Source organism: Dendroctonus ponderosae, unplaced genomic scaffold, assembly GCF_020466585.1.
Source record: "Dendroctonus ponderosae isolate FM_Combo_2020 unplaced genomic scaffold, Dpon_F_20191213v2 Dpon_F_20191213_1, whole genome shotgun sequence".
Lineage (NCBI taxonomy): Eukaryota > Metazoa > Arthropoda > Insecta > Coleoptera > Curculionidae > Dendroctonus > Dendroctonus ponderosae.
In genome coordinates, this window is record NW_026017110.1 from 62,046,890 (window position 1) to 62,068,198 (window position 21,309).

Here is a 21,309-nt window from a genome sequence, read left to right on the forward strand (position 1 = left end):
CCGTTTATGTATGTAGTATTTAGAGGGGGAAGGGGATTTAAAGGGGGGCAAAATGTCAACGCCCCATTGCACAAAAATATAAACAACTGAATATATCGGAATTTCGAAAAAAAACTTGAAACCAACAAGTTTTTGTAAAATACCGCCACGTAATTGAATACATAAATGGAATATGTCGCTGATAAAAACAGTACGATTTTGAATACAAAGGAATAATTTTTAAGTGCGGGCTTCAAAGATGGCATTGGTGATTGGTACTGCGTGTAATTCCCTCATTCTTCTTCGTCGACAAAAGAATTGTTCGGACACCGAAGGCAAACCAAAGGGTCAATTGAATTGCCAATTTCTTATAATGTTCTCAAAATTGTATTCCGTACATGTACAGAATTGCTGTTTACATAATGCCTTGTATTGTATACTTCAGCCAATGCGTTTAAACTTTAGACGCAATGAAAAAATTTCCTGTTGTAATTTATATTGCGTTTTGGATTTCCATTACCGAATTGTAATTGATCTCAGAGTCTTTTTTTAATGTACAATGTCACTTTTCGGCAAAATTGTATCTGAGATCACTGGCAAATAAATCGCGACATTCTGTCCGATTTTGGTTGGCAAAAGACCTTCAATAAAAGCATGTATATGCAATTTAACTGAAAAAAACGAGCATTTTCTAGCTTGAATCTAGAAAAGTGTTGATTCTTTCACTAGTTGAAATTCAATAATTTTGAAACCAATTTTCTTATAGACAAATTTCTTAAAATTATCGAAACATTGCTAAAAAAGTGTTTATTTACAGAGTGCGCCAACTAAACCGAAAGAGAACCGTTTTCTCAGTCGATAACTACACCTGAACTTTAGCGTGCAGGGGAAAGTTTTCTGTTAGATATTTGCGGTGATTTTCTTCAGCCCCTGAGTAGAGGATGAACTGCATTTAAAAAACTTTTAACGCTTTTTTGCGTAACTTTTGCAGCGACCCAGAAAACAGCTCATTTTTTTAAAGTAACCGAATTGTTAACTTCAAACGGTAAAAGTGGTGAAAATCATAAGCTGAGTAGATCCATTCAATACATGCTTTAACCATCGGAAAATAATTACAGAGACAGTTTCTGGGAGTCGGTTGATTTTAAGTTTTTAGACACTAAACGAAGATCTATAATTATTACAGTTAAACAATCACTAATACCGTGGAAATGTTTGAAAATCTGCAATTTCCTATGCACTTTTTGATTAAATTGTCAGATTGGCGAATTTTGGCGAATTGAGTTTTCGCATGGTCAAAACACATGCTTATTATTATCTCTAAATAAGTAAAACAAATATCGATAAAAACCGTCAGATCCAGAGGTACAAATTCAATGTTTGAATACATTTATTAAAATTAGATTTGGACATTCCTGCGCCATCTCATGGCGTTATTGTAATCTATAAGTTACAGAATTCTTGTTTGCCTCTTTTATCAGAGATTGCGATAAGCAGTGGCGTATCCAGCGTTTAACAAGGTTCTAAAAAAATTATTCGCTTAAAACTTTTGAAAAATATGCGAAGTCAAACTGACACGTTCAGTACAAAAAGGCAACAACATTTTTGGTAATTATCTAGAAATGCGCTTTTTGGCTTTCTATAATAAAAGAGTACTCACATTGTAGTTTGTCCCTTTCCTAGCACTTTTGTTAGTAAAATTTTGTGGCAAAAATGCATAATTTTTTGGCCAGAAAATTAGTTCGGAAAAACAATGGAAATTAGACTGTGACAGGTATCACTGAAGGGCGCTGGCCGGAAAACTTCATTGTTTTAACCGGGTTGCCACGTCTACATATTTATGTTTCTTATTCGCATTTTGAAGCTATTTGTGTTAGTTGTTTAATTTGGATTAGCTTGTGTTAGTTTGGGTCAGTTTTGTTTAGTTTGGGTTAGTTTAGGTTATCATGGTTTTAAGGATTTTTCACTTTTTGCCTTTCACTGTTTGTTGAATTTTGTGTTTTCGTGGAGATTGCGGTTTTGTGGGGGCTTGGCAACACTAGTATGAACTGTTGGACTTGGCACCTGCGTCGCCCGTTGCGCCACCTGCTAGTGTTAGGAACTGCGATGATTTGCGAAGAATTTTTTTTTGTCTTTATTTTCGAGTTTCCTCAATTCTGGCCAAAAGCCGCATTTCGGCGACAAATTTTACTACTGAAAGTGCTAGGAAAGGGAGGATCTACAAAATTTTTTATTATTGACATTGAAAAAGGGCAGACGTCGACAATTTCCAAACTTTTCATATAAATACGTATTGTTCTGGAATATGTGAAGATTTAGTAAATAAAAAAAAATCCTTTACGCCACTGGTTTTAAGTGAATTTTGTGACATTTCCCGATCTCTTAACCTTTTGAAAATCTATACTATTTCGAATTTGGAAATATAGAAAGAAAACAATAGTCAGCGACATATCAAGAGAATGTCTGCCGATTTAATAGTAGACACGCAAATTCGCGTGTGGGTGTTTCTGCCGATAGTTGTAATTACCTTTTTGGTAGGAATAATTAGGCATTATGTGTCCATACTGCTTTCAAGCCAGAAGAAAGTAGAAACTCAGCAATTCCAAGACAGGTAAAGTCACCCGTCGCTTAAAAATGCAGCGGCCACAAAAGAAAACATCAATTTCAGTCAGTTGATTCTGAGGTCGAGACTGCTCAGGGAAAATGCCAAGTACATCCCAAAAGCTGCATTTTTGTCCCGAAGACAAGTTTTCAATAGGGAAGAGGATGGTTATTTGACCCAGCAAAGACCCGCAGTTACTTCAAGCATGATGACTGACCCCTCAATGATGACAGACATGGTAAAAGGCAATTTAACCAACGTCCTCCCGATGATTGTTGTCGGGGGCTGGATTAACTGGATGTTCTCCGGCTTCATCACAAGTAACAACTGCTCGCCATCCTCCACAAGTCCAGACGTTAAATAAAAACCCTCTTTTCTATTCAGCCAAAGTACCATTTCCTCTAACGTTAAGATTCAAGTCCATGCTGCAAAGAGGAATCGAACTGAACCATTTAGATGCGTCATGGGTATCGTCGGCTTCTTGGTATTTCCTCAATGTATTCGGATTGAGAAGCATCTACGCTTTGGTGTTGGGCGAAAACAACGGTATTGGAGTGATAATCTGTGCTCACAGTTTTTCAGTTATAAAATTACAGCTGCCGATCAGTCGCGACAAATGCAGGATCAGATGTCGGGGGCAGCCATGGCAATGCCTCCGGACCCCAAAGTAGCATTCAAAGCTGAATGGGAAGCTCTGGAAATAGTAGACCATCAATGGGCGCTAGCCGATATCGAGTCCAAACTTATAGGCGAGGAAAAAGTGAAAACCGAATAAGGGAAACTACAGAATTTTCATTAAGCAATATATAAGTAGGCACCTACCACCACTATCGTTGTCTGCTGTATATTAGTGTATCAATTTCTTTATTATAATGTTTTTTTGTTGTACTGAGTACCTACTTTACATGCGAACGCACTGCCCACTCACAGTTAAATTTAGCTGCCTACAACAAATCCAGGAGATACATGTTGTGGCTAAAATCGAGCTTTTGTGTAGTGTATAGTAAAATGGGAATTGTGGAAGGTTTTCGAATAAAGCAGTTTGTCAGTTCGGCTTGTTAAAAAACGAAATCATTTTTCTGTGGATGAGCGTGAAGACACAAGCTAAGAAATATATGAAACCAACCCAGAAATAACCGGCAGACGGACTGTCTAAAATATATATTATTGACAAAAAATACAATATGTTACAACAAGAAAAACATGTAAAAGTAAGTATACTGGAATGTTAACACTAAATTCATCATCAATTCGGGACTTATATAATTGAGACAGTGTTTCTATCAAAACCTTCACATAAAAATTAGTTTGTTAAATAAACTTGTGATAGAATTACAACTTTTCTAGTAAAAATTATGTAACAACGATTAGGGTGTATAACTGGTAAATATATACAAAACTACCTAGATTTCGTTTTCTTTTCGCTTAGACTAGTTAAATCTTTTTTAAACTGCAGACTCCTTATCATACTATTTAACAATAGTTAAGTAACAAAATGTAGGTATATGACACAATTAAATTTGTCTAAGCAAACCATTTCTCAACAAATTGACGCATTACTCCCATTTGAGATATTGTCCAAGTTTTATGTAGAACCATTGAGCAGACTTGCTAGAAAATGGTATGGTGTATTATTCAGAAAATATACTTCGAAGATGAGCATGTTGAGATAAACAAATCGGTGGCGTGGGTAGTTTGAAAATCAGTTCTAAAATTTATTTTTTTGTATCAGTTAAGGCACGATGACTACTCCTAATAGGTAATGGTGAGGATGGGGTTTTTGGACTGAGAGAATTGGTCTTTTTCAGTTTCAAGGGTTGAGATTTTTGAAATGTTCTTTCATGCGCGTATAGAAGCACGCCTATGTGCCGATGTCCTGCTTCCATTGCAATTTTCAATGCTGTACTGCCGTCCTGTAAAATGAATTAGACTTACTTTAAATCGCAATTAAATAGTGAGGACTTACCACATCAGTAATGCTAGAATCGCAGTCCGGTTGGGAAAGGAAATGCTTAACAATGTCTATATGCCCGTGCTCAGCAGCACACATGAGAGCAGTGCTTCCATCTTCATCCTGAATGTTAATATCTGCGCCTGCCTCCAGCAGCATTTTGACCGTATCTATTCGGCCGTGGCTTACTGCTAGCATTAAAGCTGTTTGTCCATACTAAAAACCATTAACTTACTTGATTTCCTCTTCGAAAATTGCTATATGTGAATTTTACCTGTGAAGCCCTTATGTTTACATCTGCCAGTTGGAAGAGCCTTCTAACAACATTCGCGTGAGTCGGACTTCGAACTTCCGATAGCGACACCAGCATCACACTGGTGTATCCAGCTTTATTCGGTTTGTTTATATCGCAAACCTTTGAGTCCAATAATATGGAGACTACGTCGAAGTTTCCATGCGATACCGCATAGTGCATAGCGGTATTTCCACTCACGTCGGTCATATTTACCACATATTGGAGAAGAAGTGAGGACATATCCTCGAATGCGTCCAAGAAATCTTCAACATCCTGGGGATTAGCCGTAACTAGGCTTGAAATTTTAAACCACTCTTGTTGTACTATATTAATTGCGCTTTGGTTCTTTACTATTCTAGATGGGCTTTTATGAAGTGAGTCGTTGAGCACTTTCAAGGCTCCTTGCATTTCCTTGCTCGGAACGGCTCTGAAAACGCAAAACCCAACGGTAAAAAATCAGAGTCAAATTTACCTACTCACTTTTTTCGATTTTGTGATGGCGGCTGGAAGATTGTTGATTCGGAAACTGGCAGTGATCTTTCCGGCAATTGAGATTTTTGCAGCTTTGGACTGGAAGAACTGGCTGGCGGGTCAAGCTTAAAGTTTTGTTTCACCTTGTCGAATGGACTTACGGATTCGGCGCTTATAGCTTTTGAGGGTGATAAATCTAAACCTGATAGTCTGAAATAGATCATTTTATCATATAGATCAGATATGTTTGCATATGCTTAAAAGAGGAGTTTAATGATTAAATAGCCAGAAAAAAAATGTCCAGTTCAAGTTCACACAACACTCACTAAGAATTATACCTAGTTAAAAGGATATGTTGGTGCATGTAAGAACACTGAGCATTTTGGTCGAAATTTTGCGAAGTAGTAAACATTCGGATAAGCGCTTAAAGTTATAGCAAAATTCAGGTCATAGCAAAAAGCAGGCGGCAAAATTTTGCTCAGGACGCGAAAAGCATTGTTTGGCCACTGGGAAATTTACCCTCATCAATAATGATTTTACTAGTCGCGCTCGCGCTTTTCGCCCTACTCGAATCCGTTTCGCTACAGGCGGCGGTGGAAAAGTTTGTTGAAAAGTGTTTTGCCACCCAAAAACACATCAAAATTTATTTAACATCTGCATATAAAACCGTTAAAAATATGCACAAAGCGTGGTTGGACAAGACAAAACACTGAAAATGCATCAAATAATATACGAGCTTGTGGAAAAACATGCTTCAGATCCAAAATAATTTGAGCCGGCTGAAAAATGCTAACAAATTTCTGGAGGAGCTCGTATATTAGTTGATGCATTTTCAGTTTTTCTTTGTGCGACCACGCTAGATTCTCCTCAGTGATTGTCATAAATATTTTTCTTTAACGGCTTCGTATATTTACTACCGTTCAGAAGCGGTCACTGTCTGTAATTAACGATATCTTTCTTATTGTGAACTCACACACTACAAGGTCGGAAATATCAGTTTTCCTCATGAGATAATATTTCTATCACTCGCAATCTCATGCACCACAAATATCTGAAGTAAGTGAGTTGTACTTACTTGTGAGATGCAACTGGGGATTTTTCAGTAGGCGAATATATCTTCGTATACGTGTCTTGTCGCCTAAACTTCCTGGCTTCAATTGGCGTGGTAGGAATGGGAATGCGACTGGGAGTTGGGCTTCCGAGGGAGTCTTTCTTAAATTCTCTTGAAGTCTCCATTTCCCTACTGGTACATTTATCACAACTTTTCTCCTCCGATACTTCTTTTTCCTGGATTGTAAATACTGGAGAACTCGCTCTGTCTACCGTTTTCGGGGGTGGTTTCTCTATATACACCGGTTTTGTGGCGATTATTAGATCTTTGGTGTCAGTAAACTTGGACAATGTGTAAACATCATATTGAGTGTTTTTCTCGGCGATTTTAATATCATGCTGTGTCGACTTCGATCTAGTGGTGAATTCTACTTGAGAGGCTTTGCTTATTTGAGTCAAATTCGTTTCATATTGTGATGCTACCGTTCGAGTTCGCTTTTGGTGGTCAAGTCGATCCTCTCCTAAACTAAATGATTTACTTCTGTTGCTTAACGCCGCTAAAGATACTGGTGTACTAAGTTCTTCATTTTTCCTTTGCGGCTTTTTCAATGCTCTGCATTTTTCACAAATTACATCATCAATTGCATCGTTGGATGTGCCGACAGACAAACATTCGACATTTTTTTGTATTCCAATTTCTGAACTCTTTGGAACTGCCAATGACCCCACATGAGATACAATCGGTTTTATCTGATCTGTTTGCGTATGACCAGTAACGGTTATTTTTGTTGGGTGCAGAATTGACGTTTGAATGCCCATATCTCTCTTCTCTTTACCCAAAAAGGTTTGTGTTCCTTTGTGAATGGTGATCTTGGAACTGAGAAAAGGCTGCGAATTCAGGAATTTCGCTTTTTCAGGCATCCATTTGTCCGCAAATTCAGTTGTTATTGTAGAAGCGTGCTTCGTATTGGGGTACTGATGTCCAACCCCAATGGTTCGAGTTAATACCCCACACATCACACCGAAGTCTTTGCGGGGCAAAGGAGAACTCTCTTTTTTAACATTGTCTTCGAAGCTTTCAATTTCTGTAAAGCTCTGGGACCTTTTTCTGTTCTTTTCAGGTATAATGTGACCGCCATTTAAGATCTTTGAGTTTTGACCCAATTTTAATTCGCGTTGCAAACGGATATTTTCTATACGTAGGTGCTTCAATTCATCCTAAGGAAAAAAGTCTAAATTAGCGTCGTTATCACATGCACAGCTTTGATTTTTTTGCTAAACAACTACAGAAGGTTATGTGGATATAACTGCTTCTTTCCTCCCTTGAACTCACCCCTTATCAACCCTTAAAGTGGCTACGTTCAGCTTTGTCATTGCGCAAAGTACAGACATAATCCTTTTTCAAAAATCAAAGCCTTACCTTGCGTATTTTTTTATCGCTTAATAGGTGTGGTTATTAATAATGGACGATTTCTTATAAACTGAACATCAGAATTGCCAATGTATTCTGAACACCGATGAGGCCCCCATCCTTGGTTACACCGATAAGGGGCTTCCTAACATAACATATTCACTTGCTTAATTTGAGCACATTCAGATGCGGAAACCGGCCACAGTCAATTTCAGTTTGCTTGAAGCCATAAATGCGACATGAAAATAATACTGCGAGTTATCTAAAGGAAATGAGTACTTGCAATAAACTCGGGCTCGCAATTTGTTGTTCCAATGTTGTGAATGTATGGGAGTTTAACGATCAGTGACCTTTTATATATTGATTTTTTTTTATTTAGTAATCCGGGAGCTATTCATTATCCAGACACTTTGTGCATCTAACTTCTGTAATTCCGATAGGAAAATGTTATGTTTGCCGCAGGCCCCATTTGGCTTCAAGACATCGGGGAACTTTATTTACTGCAGTGAAAATTTTGATCAATCTACATAGAAGAACCCAAAAAAGAAGTGTTCCGTGCGCAAAGCTTTTGACGAATCCGCGTTTCCATTATTATTGAATTCAGTTAAAATCAGCTAATACTTTTAACACAATTTCGACTAAGAATTACATCGAATTTTTCAAAACGATTGTTGCGTAAAAAGTAGGCATTCGCTGAGCGATTGCAACAATGTGAAAGTAGACGAAGTACCGAATTACGTTTTAGCTTTATGCATTGTTGTGGTTTGCATCATTTGCCTTAATTCCGAGTAGCGAAACTAAATGATTGGAAAACTGGCACATACCTGCAGATCTGGTATGAGTTTGACTTGGAATTCCAACTGTTTCATTCTGTCGAGACTCAGAGCCAGGGCTTCCCTGATGTTCTGAAGAGCAGCCGGACTCAGACCGCAGGACTCGATGTTGCCCATGTCGAATTGTGATTTTAAGGGCGCATTCTGGTTGGTTGATAAGAGTGGTGTTGATACTGATGTTGGGGACACGGAGGAAAGGCGTCTTAAGTTTTCTAGGCATAGCAGAAACTGTTGATAGCATGGAGAGCGGTAAAGATCAACATTATCGAGCAGATAATTTGATGAGATATCTATGCAGATAATATTATCGATAAACAGAACGAACTGGCGCACCGCACAGTAAATCAGCCACACGCACATCAGAAACACTTGAGTAATTTTGAATTTATACTCCATGAAAATGAGTTGGATTGCGAATGTAACGACGATAAAAAGCACACACTTTAAAGGAAATTTGGAACTGGCCCCTGCACTTAATCGTCTGGGTTGGCCGATCAACGCAAGTTTAAAAGTTCATGGCCCGACGATTGTTCTTTGTTGCTGCTTTTGTTGTGGACTTTTATGAAATGGTTCCGAAATGTAAACTAATTCCATCTCCACCGCAGGAAGTAGCACTCGCAACAGTACGACATTAATCGTTTAAAGAATCAAGTCTTTTAGAAAGGCAGTAAATAGTACTATCTACTATAGTGCCCACTCTTTTTGACTCATCGAAGAAGATTATAGGTTTGGGTGTTTAATGATTTTTAATGAAGATAGCCGTCTGATGTGAAAGCTTCTCGTCTAGGTGGGAGCGCTTTATATATTCCAAACTTGGCGTAATAAACACAAATTGATTGCTGTTTGGAGTTTTTTGCCACGCTCAGATCAAGACTTTGTATGTTAGGGCAACAAAATTGAAACAGACCGTTTTTATTATTTTTAAAGTAATTAGCAGGTACATCGAGCCCACGTTGACCCTTTTAAGCTAATACCGGTGGTAAATTGATTGCACCTCAATTTTAACTTTGCCTCTAGACAGATAAGAATTAATAAATTCTAATTGTTGCCTGTATCTAAAAGCCTTTGGCTAGACTTAATTTTCAACAAGCGAATGAAATTCAAAATTGCTAATAAAATGCCTGGTCATTCGGCAATAATTGATATTAAATGTGCAAACCAACCTGAGACAGCAGTAACATCCGGAAGATTATGCGGTAATTTGTGTTTGGACCGCTGTAGGGCTCTTTCAAAGTCAGAAACAGCATCATCAAAACCATCATTGAAACGAAAGTTTTGTGACGTTGGGTGTGCTGTTTGTTTTTGAACTATTTTCGGAGCTTCTTGTGAAAAGTTTATCTAAAAATAGTCTTCGTTGCAGTAAAATGCGGATATATAATTCAAATGTCATTTACTTTATTAGAGGCTTCTTGTTGGTCTGTTGGAGTTGGAGTTGCCAATCCCAACATCACCTCCATGCTCTGTCGTTGTTTCCGTCTGTCCTTCCTTCTCTTGATGGATCCAGTGCGGGTTTGATCTTCTTTACTGATAGATTCACAATACCGCACGAAATCCAAATCAATGTGGTATCCATATGGACAACAAGTACATTCATCGTACCAACAAATGTAGCCTGCAGTGCAGAAAACGGAACATTACCATCAGCTCGAGTTGGTGGACAATTTTAACACATTTAATGGCGCTTGATACTTATCTACCTATAATATATTCGGTTTACTGTATCCGTATTTGGTTTTTCAGTAATTTCATTCACCCAAGCGAAGAGTGATCGAACTTTTGTTTAAATATCCCTGTTACCTACCTAACAAGGCACTACGGTAATCATCGAACATTTAAATTTTCGACTACAAATATGTATGATGTTTTCGCGTGTTCAGTTTCCAGCTGTGTACCAGCTAACCCATTTTATCTCAAGATAAAATGCGTATCAGTTACTAAAACGTGTGTTTGCTTTGGCTGGAACCCGAATAAAACGTTAGTTTTCCTTTTCCGCTGTTGACAAATCAGTGTTCCAACATGTTTTTGTTTACTTTATTTAAAACACCTAATTTTAAGATTAATTAACATTTTTAGAAAGATTGGTATACCCAACGCGTTCACGTGTTCAAGTGAGGACTTGAAATGGGGCAACTTTTTACACTTACCGTTGTCCAGACTTCTTATTGGGGAATTATTGGGTCGGTATCGTGAAAATGGCATTTCGAGGCTCAATTACAATTTGCTTCAACTGCAACAGAAAAACGGTCCATTCAAACTGCTGACTATCGATAAATCACTGCGAAATCTGAACAAATGCCATCAAATTTCCTGAAAGGACTCGACTTAATTGGAAAAGAAATCATTCAAAAAACCTATGTCTAAATTTAAAATAGTCCTCTCTTTAAGAAAGTGCGGTGACATAAATACTACAGGACATTTTGTGTGTTTTTAGAAAACCAAACAGTAGATTTCATATATTGAAATGCATGTGTCATTCAACTGGGTTTATTTTGAGCCCATATAATGAGCAGTCCCGCAATGCATCTTCAGAAAAGTTCCTCGCTGTGCAAAATCTAATTTAGACTTGTCAAAGACTATTAACAGGAAATTGCGACAGAGCTTCGACTTAGAATAGACCGAGTATGAACAGTGATGAACAGCTCAATGATTAATCGATTAAAAAGCAAAAGGAAAAGGTGCATTTTGAATTCAACTGATGATTGAAAACATATTTTTATTTTCAAATTGGTTTATTTGTTTTAGTCTTCACTGACTTGCCGCAAGTGTTTCAATTTCGTGAAGTTCGAAAAGAAACTGTTTAAGGACTGGAAAATTGCAACATTTTGAAAATGGCGTATTAAACTGTGTTGAAGCTCAGCTAAGTTGCGCCATAATTCCAAACTTTTTACTTAATTGGACAAGAGTCATTAACTTTCAATAAATATATGTGCATACAAAATTTGCACGTGTGGCACAGTGGCATTTAGATCTGCGCTGAATAGTTAACAAAGTGTATTTTGTCAAGTGCTACCTAATTAAACTATTGAATTAGAGCTAGAATTTTATTGTGCGATACATTTATTTGTTTTCAAGCGATTTTATGATGGTGTATATCAAGGATAGCGTGCTAAGTTTAATAATTAACAAAACAGCGGGTGCAGCAACAGGTGTATTATTTAATTTGCGACTTTTATGTAATTGCGATCAATAGGTTTAAGGAACAGCAGTAATAGTTAAACAATATTGTCACCGCTAAAAATACATGATATTATCGAGAAATGTGTTGGAAGGTCTTTAAAAACAATACGGTTGGCTTTAATCAGGTCAAATAACAAAGTGAAGGATCTGTTTAACTGATCGATCGAGTAGGAATGAATTTGCTATGCAAACCCAAAGGTAACGAAATACCGCCTACCAAATTCCAAAGAATCGACCAGTAGCTTCTGATGAGAATTTGCTCTCGGAATCACTTTTCGATGGGCCAACGAACTAAAGCACAACCGTTCACAACATATCAACACATACACCAGATAAATTTTAAGCTGAGATGAAATACAGCCTACTTTATTGTCTCATCGGAAAATATGGTCGACTCGACTTACATCACGCATCTGCTTCGCTTAGTTAGTTTCAAAAGACAGCGAGACCACAAGCCGCAAGACAAACAAGTGTGCAACGAACTTCGGCGGTACTACCCAGTTTGAGCGCTTGCGCTTCCAATCTCTGCAGGTGATTTTCACCGAAGATACCTGTTCAATTTAAAAATTCTTTGTCGTATTTTCACCACCCTTTGTCACCCCTCTTCAGAACTGTTCAAATTTAAGAAATTTGCTAAGGAGTGAGCTGAAAGGCAAGGTCCAAATATTAAGTACCGCTCTTAGGCACACCAATCAGTTACCATAATGATAGGCATCAAAAAAATTTTTTTGTGAGCTTTAAAGAAACACGCGGGCTTTTATTCAGAAAATGTGTAGTGAGGCTGTTTTGTCGTTCCTAATGGATGACCTTAGAAAACGAAATTTTTTATGGTCTAAGTCCATTGTTCGCGAACGGTATTCCGCTTGTCTGACTTGAACGCAAATTCCAATTAGCACATTGCAGCACTTTATTGAAATGATTATATTTATGCTGAATGTATTCAGAATTTCTCGTAATTTCTCAGAATCCACTCGATCAAGCTCGGATTGAGCTCAAACATCAGGGGGCTCATATAGCCCCCATTTAGGACACGCTTTATTGACGGATTTTGTCCTTAATTCTAACCGGTTGTTATCAACAGTATTAAAGATGTAAATATTTGAATTATAACTGGAATATTGTCACCCCGCTAAGAGCATGACTGATGAGTGATGAAAGAAAGGCAGTTTAGAGCTAACGGCTCAATCTAACAAACAAAATTATTCGATTGAATTTAGAGATGATCCCTTTCGATCGAGAAATTTAGCTGCAATTTAATGTTACTTTATTTTTTATGTACACACAAAAAAAGACACTTACAGCAAAACCACAATTAAAAAGAGGAGCCTCTATAGGCAAAAAATTATATTCTTTCAAAAAATCGGATACTCGGCCTTAAATGCCCTTGAAAATTTCCGACTGACAATATTTTGCGTGGAAAATCGTCTATTCGGCATTAAAGTGTTTGCAGACTCTGAGTTCGAACTCGTTTTACTCCCTTCTGTTGCCGTTGTCGAAAATGAGGCTGGAATAGTTTTTATAACTGCTTCTTCGAGCTTTTTGATGGTTTTGGAAGTTTTCAAATATCTTGACATTTAACGACGTTACGAGCAAAAGAACGGAGGTATGCGCAGATGGAACAGTTGCGGAGTTATGGGCAAATAAATGTCCAAATAATGTGGATGGCAGTTTAATAATAATAGTTAGTCTCTCTAACCACAAATTCCATTTTCTCCGAAACTACATACGAAAACGATGTTATTGGAAAGTGACATTTTGGCTTAAATTCGACTCTTAATTAAAAAATTTGCACCTTGCGATTTTTAAAAAAATTCCAAAATAAAAAAAATAAATTGCAATTTTTTTAGCATAGAGTAGATAGAATTTATAGTGCTACGACTGTTCTGCAAAACTGAAATTCATGCAACAACAGAAATGAACATATGCAAAATCTCCAGCATAGATTTAACCACGATACACGTACACTTTTTCTGTGATGATTTACTCATATGATCATGAGAAAATTTCTTTCTGACGAACGGGTATGCACTTGAATTCTCTCAGTTGCCATATGCATTGTTAAATTTTAAACGAGTGATGAAATGAAAGACACCCACAAGACTTTCAACGGCCGACACTCCTGCTTTTCACTATTGTCTTATAATTATTGAAAAGCGGAGGCTGATTTCATCAATCCAATGTCTGCTTTCGAGCGAAACCCTTCGGAGGATGATCACTAAACATGAAACTGCTGAGTTTTTCGCGCATATTATTTTTGAAACTCGTAAGTTTTCGGACTTGCAGGCCGTCGTAGAAAAGAGTTTCTTCCTGACATTTCGTTCACCACTTCTGAAGATGCAAGTGTCAAGAAGAAATTATTTTCCACAACGGCCTTGAAGCCAAAAACTCATCAGTTTCATACTTGATTACGGAAAGAGTTAGGCTTTCGCCACAATTGCTTAAACTGGTAAGTTTCTTGGGCTCGTCAGGAAGAAACTCTTTTCTACGACGGCCTGCAAGTCCGAAAACTTACGAATTTCAAAAATAATAGACATTAAATCAAACTACCGACAATCTGCTCGCGGTTCTGTGCGTGTCTAGAACGAACAGGTTGAACCTCAGATTAGTGGTTCTTGTTAGAATAAGACTATAATCAAAATGCTTTTAATATTATCAATATAAGTTCAGCCATATATTATGGACCACAGTGTACCACAAAGTCATATTGTTTAGGCTGCATAATTTTTTGTTTATCGCGAGAGCAACATTTTTAGTCAGTCGTCGTCAAATCGCTGCTGATACAGAATCGCTTTCGTGTTCGGAAAGTACTTTTGTACTGTGTTGTTCTTTATCATTATCAATATACGTTTATTCATACATTAAGAGTGTGTCCACTTTACTTCACCAACAGTTCTACTATCTCTGGTTCTATTGATTTTAGTGTCTTCGGTCGAACCGTACCGCGTTAATAAAGTATCTCATCGCAGTTTGAAAGTTTGAAAACAATTGGAAGAACGCACCCACCCACTATCGGCAAAAAGTAATTATCACTGATTTTTGCGTTTATAGAAAATCACTGATAACTTGTTGTCAGTGATTGTCGGTTTTGAACAAACGATTTGGAACGTACGATCGCAAATGTGAAGCCTGCAGTTCGATGAAAGCGTAATTTTACAATCAACATAAAAGGATTTTTTCTGAGCTTTAACAAATTCAATTTCACGGTGAGTTAGCTTCTCTATCAGCTAATGAAACTGCGAATTGCTGTCATAAATATTGTGAGATTCAAAGAATCGCACCAACACGTTAAGGAGTGCGTTCGCAGGTTTCGCTGTAAGCTTTAGCATTAGGATAAGTGACGTATATGGTGTATTGTCAACTGTTATTGTGACTGTTATAAGTGGTTATAAGCACGTTATAAGACACTCAAATAATAGCTAAGTTTATACATTTTTCTAGTTATTGTTCTTGAAAAATTCTCTTTCTTCCAAAAAATTGAGATCCCGATATTGCAGTTAGTCTGTCCGTTTGGAGCAATTTGTGGCTCGGAAGGACAGGTACTGCACGAACACAAATTTTAAGGTTATTTCTTGGCACCTTATAACGCATATTTGACCTTCTTTTGCCAAACAGGCCCTGTTCTAGCCAAGACAGGGCATCAAACTAACTTCAATCTAGCAAAATATCTCTGTTAAAAAGCATGTCAATCTCTAGTTTTCTTTAAATGCGTACATTAAATTCAGGGCCCCATGTAACCCAACTACCCACTGGAGCTTTGATTGAGTGTCTCATCCACCACTCATACCACAGTAATATGTAGTGTTGTACGTGCAAGTTTAACTAAGGCTAAGACAGATACATGTCCTTACTAACAATGGCAATAAAACAGGAAAAATCTAATATCAAAATTGCAGTAAATCTTCCAAGGAACCTTGAAGAAGAATTTCACGGAGTTAAGAAGCTGGATCTTAAAAGTTTGATGATATGTGACTAAACTAATGGACAAAAATGAATAAGTTCTTAAAAAGCGGCCGCTCGCCCAGCAGAGGCAAGGATGACATTCTTAAAAAATCCATTACCTCGAATTTGTCCAACACCATCAAGGAGATTCAATATGCATGTATAGAAGAAGGGAAAGGAAACAAAGTCATTGATGTAACGGATGTAGCTAATGAGTTCTGCACAATTGTCGAAGCTGTGTTCTTACATGGATTAAGAGACTCTATGACACATAGGTTTAGAAAAGCTATGGCTCGACTGGATGAGAGGCCCCCGCCTCCTGATTTTTGGGCCCCGCTTCTCATAATATCTCACAAACAAATCATAGACCAGGTATTTGTCCTCCACCCACCGAATGAATTTAAGCCCCATAAGTAAGACACATAATTTCAGATCACCCATTTGTCCCAAATAACCAGTGAAGTAGGATATTGCAGAGCATGGATAAGGATAGCTCTGAACGACTGCCTTTTATCGTCGTACTTGTTGACTATTCGCCAGGATGCGTCGGCTATGAAGTCATATTATAATCCCACTGCTTTTATCCGGGACAATGACATGTTGGATGTCGCTCAACGACTTATTGAAGGTGTCGAAGGAATCAAAACTTTTACAATGCCCATAAATTCAAGTCTCCTAAACACTTGGCCGTCGCAAAGCTTAGTGTGGGCAGGAATTTGGTTTCCAACCTTGAAAAATACCCCTCTGGCGCCCTGCGACGACGTTGCAATGATAATCGAGGAAGATTCAAAGTTGCAGGGACAAGAGGAAGTATCTGATACCGCCTCCTTGTGTTCAGCCATGTCCTTTGGCTCACAGACATCAAGTCTACGTCAAGTCGTGGCTTTATCAGAAGACGAAGTCTTGAAAATTATCTTAGCTAAAGATGACAATGCCGAGAACGCTGCAGAATTACCTCACTCGACTTCCCATGCAAATTCTGAACTGAAGCAGAATACGAAATGTGTTGACAGTAGCAAAAACCGCCACATGGGAAACTCTCTGGATAGGGAAGGCTGGTCGTTTGATGAAACGCAGCACGAGGATGCAGATCGGGGGAGCAAAGGAGAAACAGAGCAGCCTGCGAATACTGAAATGAGCAAATCAATGGAAGGCAGTTTTACGGCTCTAGTGGAAAATTATAACATGGTCGGGGGCAGTTACATACGAACTCCTGACATTAAGGGGATGTGGCAAAAGTTTGAAGATGAAAGAATGAAAGAATCGAGCCCCAGCCCGCCCGAGTGCACGGTAACTATTTCTCAGATTAAGTGCAAGCTTTGGTTAATTTCATCACCTTTAAGAGTTCAGTTTCGGCCAGCTCAAGTCCAGTTAGATCTGAAACAACATCTTTGGCCTCTCAAGTTTTCAAAATTGCTGGTGAAAGGGGACTCGATGTGCAGAATTTTGAATGCGCTGGTTGCAAGTCTTGTTTGGATGAACAGAATTACAAGTAAGTTCTTATCTTGATTTGTTTCGTTTTAACAGAACTTTTCTAGGGTCTGTCACTATACAGGAGAATATTTCTGCAACGCGTGCATGAGCGTTGAGGAAGTCACCATTCCCGCCAGAATGATACACAACTGGGATTTTAAAGTTTATCCGGTGTCTCAAAAGAGCTTCAATTACCTCAATGAAGTAAAGGACTACCCTGTGATAGATTTTAAAGTGAGTGGTTGTAAAGGGTGGGCCATCTATGTCGAATTTTAAACTACGAGGTATTATTGACACTGTCGACATTAATGTTGTTTAGCTTCAACTGGAACGATAAATTGTTTCCATTTGGATCAACGTTTTGAAATACTTAAAACCTACTTTAGGGAAATAGGTTTTTAGACTAGTAATCTTTTGGGATCAGCCGTATTTTCAAGCAAAAAATCTAGAATTTGGGGCACCGAAAACACACACATCGTCGTAAATAAGCCCATGCATCTTCCTTTCGGGCGCTTTGAAGGACAAAGTTTAGACAGACATGCCTTAAAAAGTATAACTTAAATGAAATCATTTTCCACGCTTAATTAATACTTAATTTTTGTTCTTGTTCTCATCGTTAAGTTATAATTGAACATATAGATACTCACCAGACTCTCTATATCGCGCATTGCACGATTTATTGTTTTGTGTTCCAGTCTCTAAATCCGTATATTTATGGGGCTGTCGAAGAAATGGCTGAACTGCAAGTTCTAAGAAATCAACTGAACTTTTTGCGAGCGTATTTATACACTTGTCGAGAACCTATTATAGAACAACTACAAAAGCAAATGTGGCCCAGAGAGTATATGTATGAGCATATTCATCAATATTCAATAACCGTAAGTTTAGAGCTTTAATAAAAATACAAAGCGTACTCTACTAAGACTCTCTAAAGGGTCTTTTTTAGATATATAGAACGTTAAATTGAAATTAAACTCATGGTACTGGATTTATTGAAAATTGAATAAACACTGGAAAGGCCCCGGTGTCTTTCAGCTCGTTGCATTCCTTGTCTCTTTCCGATGAAAATGATGTAGCAGTCGAGGTATTTTGAGAAACTTGAATTTTTGAAAAAATCGACCTCTTACTTTTCGACCAAAAATCAAAATTTCGTTAAACGTGTTTTTTGCCCTTATTGGATTGTTTCCGAGCTAAGAAGTTGCCCAATAGCGAACATGAAAGTTGTGGGTCGAAAATAAGGAAGATATCGTCCGTTGAAAATGTTCATTATTTGGGAACTGGAAAGGCTCCGGTGTCTTTTAATTAGCTCGTTGCATTCCTTGTCTCTTTCCGATGAAAATGATGTATCGAAAATCCACCCAGTCATTATAGCTTAAATATGATTTGGGGAATATGGGCGCCACCGCTGGCTCGAATGAATAGCAATCCACGAAATAATCCAATTTTCGACCACTTTGATTCCACTAGGCCATAAAAAAGCGCATCAAGCAGTGAGTTTTGCTGGATAAAACGGCGTCTCGGACTTTGGATTTTTGTTGCTCCAAATTCAGCAATTTATTTCGAAAATCCCTGTTCAGTTCGCTAAACTCACCGTGCCCTACGTTCATTTTACGGTCGACATAATCGTTTTCGGCTCAATGGTTGCGTAAATACAGAAAATTGCTGGATTTGGAGCGACGAACATCTAGAAGCCATTATTGAGACCCCGTTATATACAGAAAAACTTACTTTATGGCTGGAAGAAGTTTGGAAGTGGTCGAAAATTGAACTTCCAGATTGCTCTTCATTCGACCCAGCTGCGGCGCATTATACCCAAAAAGCATAGTTAATCTATAATGGCATACAATTGCCTTTTCAATATAAAGCCAGTACCATAACGTTAAAATGATTTTAGTGAGCTTCATTTCAGTGTAAAGTTCTATACTTTTAAACAGATCCTTTATGTACTTTTACGGGTTGTATCGAAAGCGTATTCCAGGTTCTTTTATAGCAAGTTTTTCTGTTTTATCTCATCCATAATTATTCTATTAAGTTGCAATTTTAGGACCTTCATGACATTCAAAGTGGTACATTGGCTTCACAGCTGCAGAAAGTTGTAAAATTTGGCAGAGACCACGTATTTAGCTGTTGGCTTTGCAGCCAGAAGGGGTTTGTTTGCGAAGTTTGCAATAATCCAAAGTCCTTATTTCCATTCGATGTCGAAAATGTTTTCCGAGTAAGTATACATCTGATATATTTGTTATACGGACGTTTTTCCACTAGAGCACATATTAAGAGTGGCCTTTTTAGTGTGATTTGTGTAATGCCGTGTATCATAAGAATTGCCTCAATTCTTCTAAACCATGTCGCAAATGCGAGAGGAGAAAAAAGCGAGAAGATCTACCCCTTGATGGTGCTATTTGTCCAGAGTGATACTGCGGGATAATCTTTGACCTCAACTGTTATTTTGTTTTATATTTTTGAACCACAAGTTCAAACATTTTAATGATTACTAATAAACGTATGTAAAGGAATTTCAATTAGCTTTATTTTTGCATCCTTGGTACTTCTGATTTATTAAGTAAATGATACTGCTTCTAATCAATCGTCAAACATCAAATATTTGTTGTGCCTGCAAAAAGTACACATCGTTAGCGTTCTGTTTGGTCAAAAAAAAACCGAAGTACCGAAGACAGAATGATATGAAAGAAAAATGTAGGCTAATTAAAATGTGTTTAATATCGCTGATGTATTGAAGAAATTCTGTATGAAAAGTATAAATATTATTGGACTAGAAACTACTTTAGCAGCGCTAACGTATAACGCAATTTATAATAAGTATAATTACATTTTTATTGATTAAATAAACATAGTTGTGACTATTGCCATGACAGTGATGCAGAAACATGTTGGCCCTTGAATTTGATCAGTGAAATTTCAAGAGCAACATTTCCACAAACATAGTTAAAAAGTAAAAAACCTGTTCCCTACATGTAATATAATAGAACAGGTTTTTGAGGTTTTTACCTAAAATATTACATTCACCCAGTGTTATAACATCAAACTCAAAGAATGTCATGTTATAATTTCTCGAAAATGGAATAATCCGCCGATTAACATGCTCCAAGGAAAAATGTTATGAGTCAGTACTAAATACCTTAAATCAAACTAAATTAAACTACTAAGACGGTCCACTTGTATTGTGTGGAATTATTACTTACCATTGAGTGAGAAAACAACTGAAAATCATTTAGGCACACGTTATATAAAGTTATATAAGAATATAACGTTATATAATGGTTAAAGTGAAGTGAAGTTGCAAAACTCGTTTCAGCTTTTTCTGGTGGTGGAATTGTTTTGCGTCTTTGGGGGGTCGATGCATTTATGTACAAATGGGATGCTGAGCTTGGTGGACTAAGTCAGGTCAGCTAATATTGTGATGATAAAGCAGTAGCAGCGTGTCGAGAAGTTCAAAGAACAATTTCCATTGACTGTAAGCTGTCTTCTTCTTCAAGTTCACGTTCCATCTGGCTTTTAGATGCGTCTAGGCCACAGATCAGAAAACTCGTAGGCTCTAAGCTATGTAGCTTCGGATCCCAGACCGCATACCAGTAAGTTATCACACGCATAACATAAATAAGTCCTGCCAAAAGGTAAAGATCAGCATATCGACCCAAAGAGCACGATACCTTTTAAGACAAACAATTAAAGCGATTCATACATTGAGCGGAAATATCAGCAACTGATCCAAGTTGGTGTTAGAGATAGATGAAAGTGATAATTTACACTAATTTTAATTTTGCTGTCCTTACCTGACCGAATCCGAGTAGTTTGACACAATAACATTAAAACGAGACTAATGCAAAATACGAGAAATCTGTCCATTATGCTGGCTAACAGTCAACATTCAAATGCGATACAAGCGCAATAAACTGCTCGCTGACACTCGATTTCGAATAGTTTCAGTTAAAAAAGAGATTTATTTGTGTCTGTTTTATATTGACTAGATTCCAGTCTAGATTCCATTTTTTATAAAAAAAATTGTTTCACTTAAATTTTAATTATCGAATCACTCAGAGCAACTGAAATAGACCAATTTTTTTTTTTTACAAACTTCTTTTGGGTATTTCGCCTCAAAAATTTTTGTCT

At 37.5% G+C, this 21,309-nt stretch overlaps 3 protein-coding genes and 1 long non-coding RNA gene across 13 annotated transcripts; 2 read left to right on the forward strand and 2 right to left on the reverse strand.

Annotated features, from left to right (window-relative positions):
• The first annotated feature begins 2,294 nt into the window (after positions 1-2,294).
• Positions 2,295-3,469, forward strand: LOC109540992 (ER membrane protein complex subunit 3). The gene is made up of 4 exons (XM_019909615.2): positions 2,295-2,590; positions 2,648-2,901; positions 2,966-3,127; positions 3,178-3,469. The coding sequence occupies exons 1-4, from the start codon at positions 2,439-2,441 to the stop codon at positions 3,354-3,356; spliced, it is 747 nt and encodes a 248-aa protein (XP_019765174.1). The 5' UTR covers positions 2,295-2,438; the 3' UTR covers positions 3,357-3,469.
• A 258-nt stretch (positions 3,470-3,727) lies between these two features.
• Positions 3,728-14,681, reverse strand: LOC109540990. 4 transcript variants are annotated; one of them, XM_019909604.2, is made up of 10 exons: positions 14,627-14,681; positions 10,737-10,819; positions 9,987-10,204; positions 9,756-9,930; positions 8,584-8,804; positions 6,374-7,566; positions 5,308-5,508; positions 4,807-5,254; positions 4,548-4,748; positions 3,728-4,494 (listed from the first exon to the last, which is right to left on the reverse strand). In XM_019909604.2, exons 2-10 carry the CDS (start codon positions 10,789-10,791, stop codon positions 4,297-4,299), a joined length of 2,910 nt encoding a protein of 969 aa, XP_019765163.1. In that variant the 5' UTR covers positions 10,792-10,819; positions 14,627-14,681; the 3' UTR covers positions 3,728-4,296. The 4 variants fall into 4 exon arrangements, with proteins under 4 accessions (XP_019765163.1, XP_019765162.1, XP_019765164.1 ...); XM_019909603.2 differs by lacking the exon at positions 14,627-14,681 and adding an exon at positions 12,174-12,237; XM_019909605.2 differs by lacking the exon at positions 14,627-14,681 and adding an exon at positions 11,987-12,229.
• On the forward strand, positions 14,525-19,694 carry LOC109540991. Of its 7 annotated transcripts, none has more exons than XM_019909611.2 (8): positions 14,525-14,972; positions 15,663-16,080; positions 16,141-16,998; positions 17,052-17,200; positions 17,247-17,415; positions 17,877-18,059; positions 19,226-19,396; positions 19,471-19,694. In XM_019909611.2, the coding sequence occupies exons 2-8, from the start codon at positions 15,757-15,759 to the stop codon at positions 19,591-19,593; spliced, it is 1,977 nt and encodes a 658-aa protein (XP_019765170.2). In that variant the 5' UTR covers positions 14,525-14,972; positions 15,663-15,756; the 3' UTR covers positions 19,594-19,694. The 7 variants fall into 7 exon arrangements, with proteins under 7 accessions (XP_019765170.2, XP_019765171.2, XP_019765167.2 ...); XM_019909612.2 differs by having other exon boundaries at positions 14,679-14,788; XM_019909608.2 differs by lacking the exon at positions 14,525-14,972 and adding an exon at positions 15,004-15,609.
• Positions 19,695-19,881: 187 nt separating this feature from the next.
• Positions 19,882-21,217, reverse strand: LOC109540917. Its single transcript, XR_002172266.2, has 2 exons — positions 20,973-21,217; positions 19,882-20,803 (listed from the first exon to the last, which is right to left on the reverse strand). It is a non-coding gene; the product is annotated as an uncharacterized LOC109540917 (long non-coding RNA).
• Between the last annotated feature and the right edge of the window lie 92 nt (positions 21,218-21,309).

Bases quoted from the DNA above. Each gene is read 5' to 3' on its own strand.
- LOC109540992 (XM_019909615.2), top strand. From the start codon at position 2,439: ATGTCTGCCGATTTAATAGTAGACACGCAAATTCGCGTGTGGGTGTTT. The intron at 2,591-2,647 runs GTAAAGTCACCC...CATCAATTTCAG, and splicing joins ACTCAGCAATTCCAAGACAG to TCAGTTGATTCTGAGGTCGA. The intron at 2,902-2,965 runs GTAACAACTGCT...TTTTCTATTCAG, and splicing joins GTTCTCCGGCTTCATCACAA to CCAAAGTACCATTTCCTCTA.
- LOC109540990 (XM_019909604.2), bottom strand. From the start codon at position 10,791: ATGCCATTTTCACGATACCGACCCAATAATTCCCCAATAAGAAGTCTG. The intron at 7,567-8,583 runs GTATGTGCCAGT...TTTTTTCCTTAG, and splicing joins AACTCATACCAGATCTGCAG to GATGAATTGAAGCACCTACG. The intron at 5,509-6,373 runs GTAAGTACAACT...GATCTATTTCAG, and splicing joins TCCCCAGTTGCATCTCACAA to ACTATCAGGTTTAGATTTAT.
- LOC109540991 (XM_019909611.2), top strand. From the start codon at position 15,757: ATGAATAAGTTCTTAAAAAGCGGCCGCTCGCCCAGCAGAGGCAAGGAT. The intron at 16,081-16,140 runs GTATTTGTCCTC...ACATAATTTCAG, and splicing joins ACAAACAAATCATAGACCAG to ATCACCCATTTGTCCCAAAT. The intron at 17,201-17,246 runs GTAAGTTCTTAT...GAACTTTTCTAG, and splicing joins TTGGATGAACAGAATTACAA to GGTCTGTCACTATACAGGAG.